General features: G+C 79.4%; 1 protein-coding gene across 1 annotated transcript; it reads right to left on the reverse strand.

Annotated features, from left to right (window-relative positions):
- Positions 1 to 6: 6 nt before the first annotated feature.
- On the reverse strand, positions 7 to 383 carry TTC5 (tetratricopeptide repeat domain 5; the record flags this gene model as incomplete). Its single annotated transcript, XM_041461904.1, has 2 exons — positions 319 to 383; positions 7 to 227 (listed from the first exon to the last, which is right to left on the reverse strand). Coding segments are annotated over exons 1-2 (258 nt in total), but the record flags the coding sequence as incomplete, so codon positions are not given.
- Positions 384 to 389: the final 6 nt, after the last annotated feature.

Below are 389 nucleotides of genomic sequence, written 5' to 3' on the forward strand. Positions count from 1 at the left end.
CCCCGCCCCCACCTGCTGCAGGGCCCCTCCGAAGGCCTCGCGCGCCCCCCGGAGGTCGCCCCGCCGCCATCTTTGCTCGCCCAGCTGGCGCCAGGCCACGCCCAGGGCGGGGTCCAGCTTCAGGGCGTGGCCCAGCGCCAGCTCCGCCCTGGCCCCGCCCACCTCCGGGGCCACGCCCAGCGCGCGGGCCCGCAGCACCAGCGCCCGGCCACGCCCCTCCGGGGACACTGCGGGGAAGGGGGCGGGGTTAGGGGCGGGGCTCGGGTGCCACGCCCCATGTAGGGATAAGCCACGCCCCCCGCCAGGCCACGCCCCCACCGTGGATCTGCTCCATGCGCTGCAGCGTCCGCTCCATCTCGGCCACCAGGGCGGGGTCGGGGGCGGGGCCG

Source organism: Pyrgilauda ruficollis, unplaced genomic scaffold (assembly GCF_017590135.1).
Source record: "Pyrgilauda ruficollis isolate IOZ18807 unplaced genomic scaffold, ASM1759013v1 scaffold15759, whole genome shotgun sequence".
Classification (NCBI taxonomy): Eukaryota; Metazoa; Chordata; class Aves; order Passeriformes; family Passeridae; genus Pyrgilauda; species Pyrgilauda ruficollis.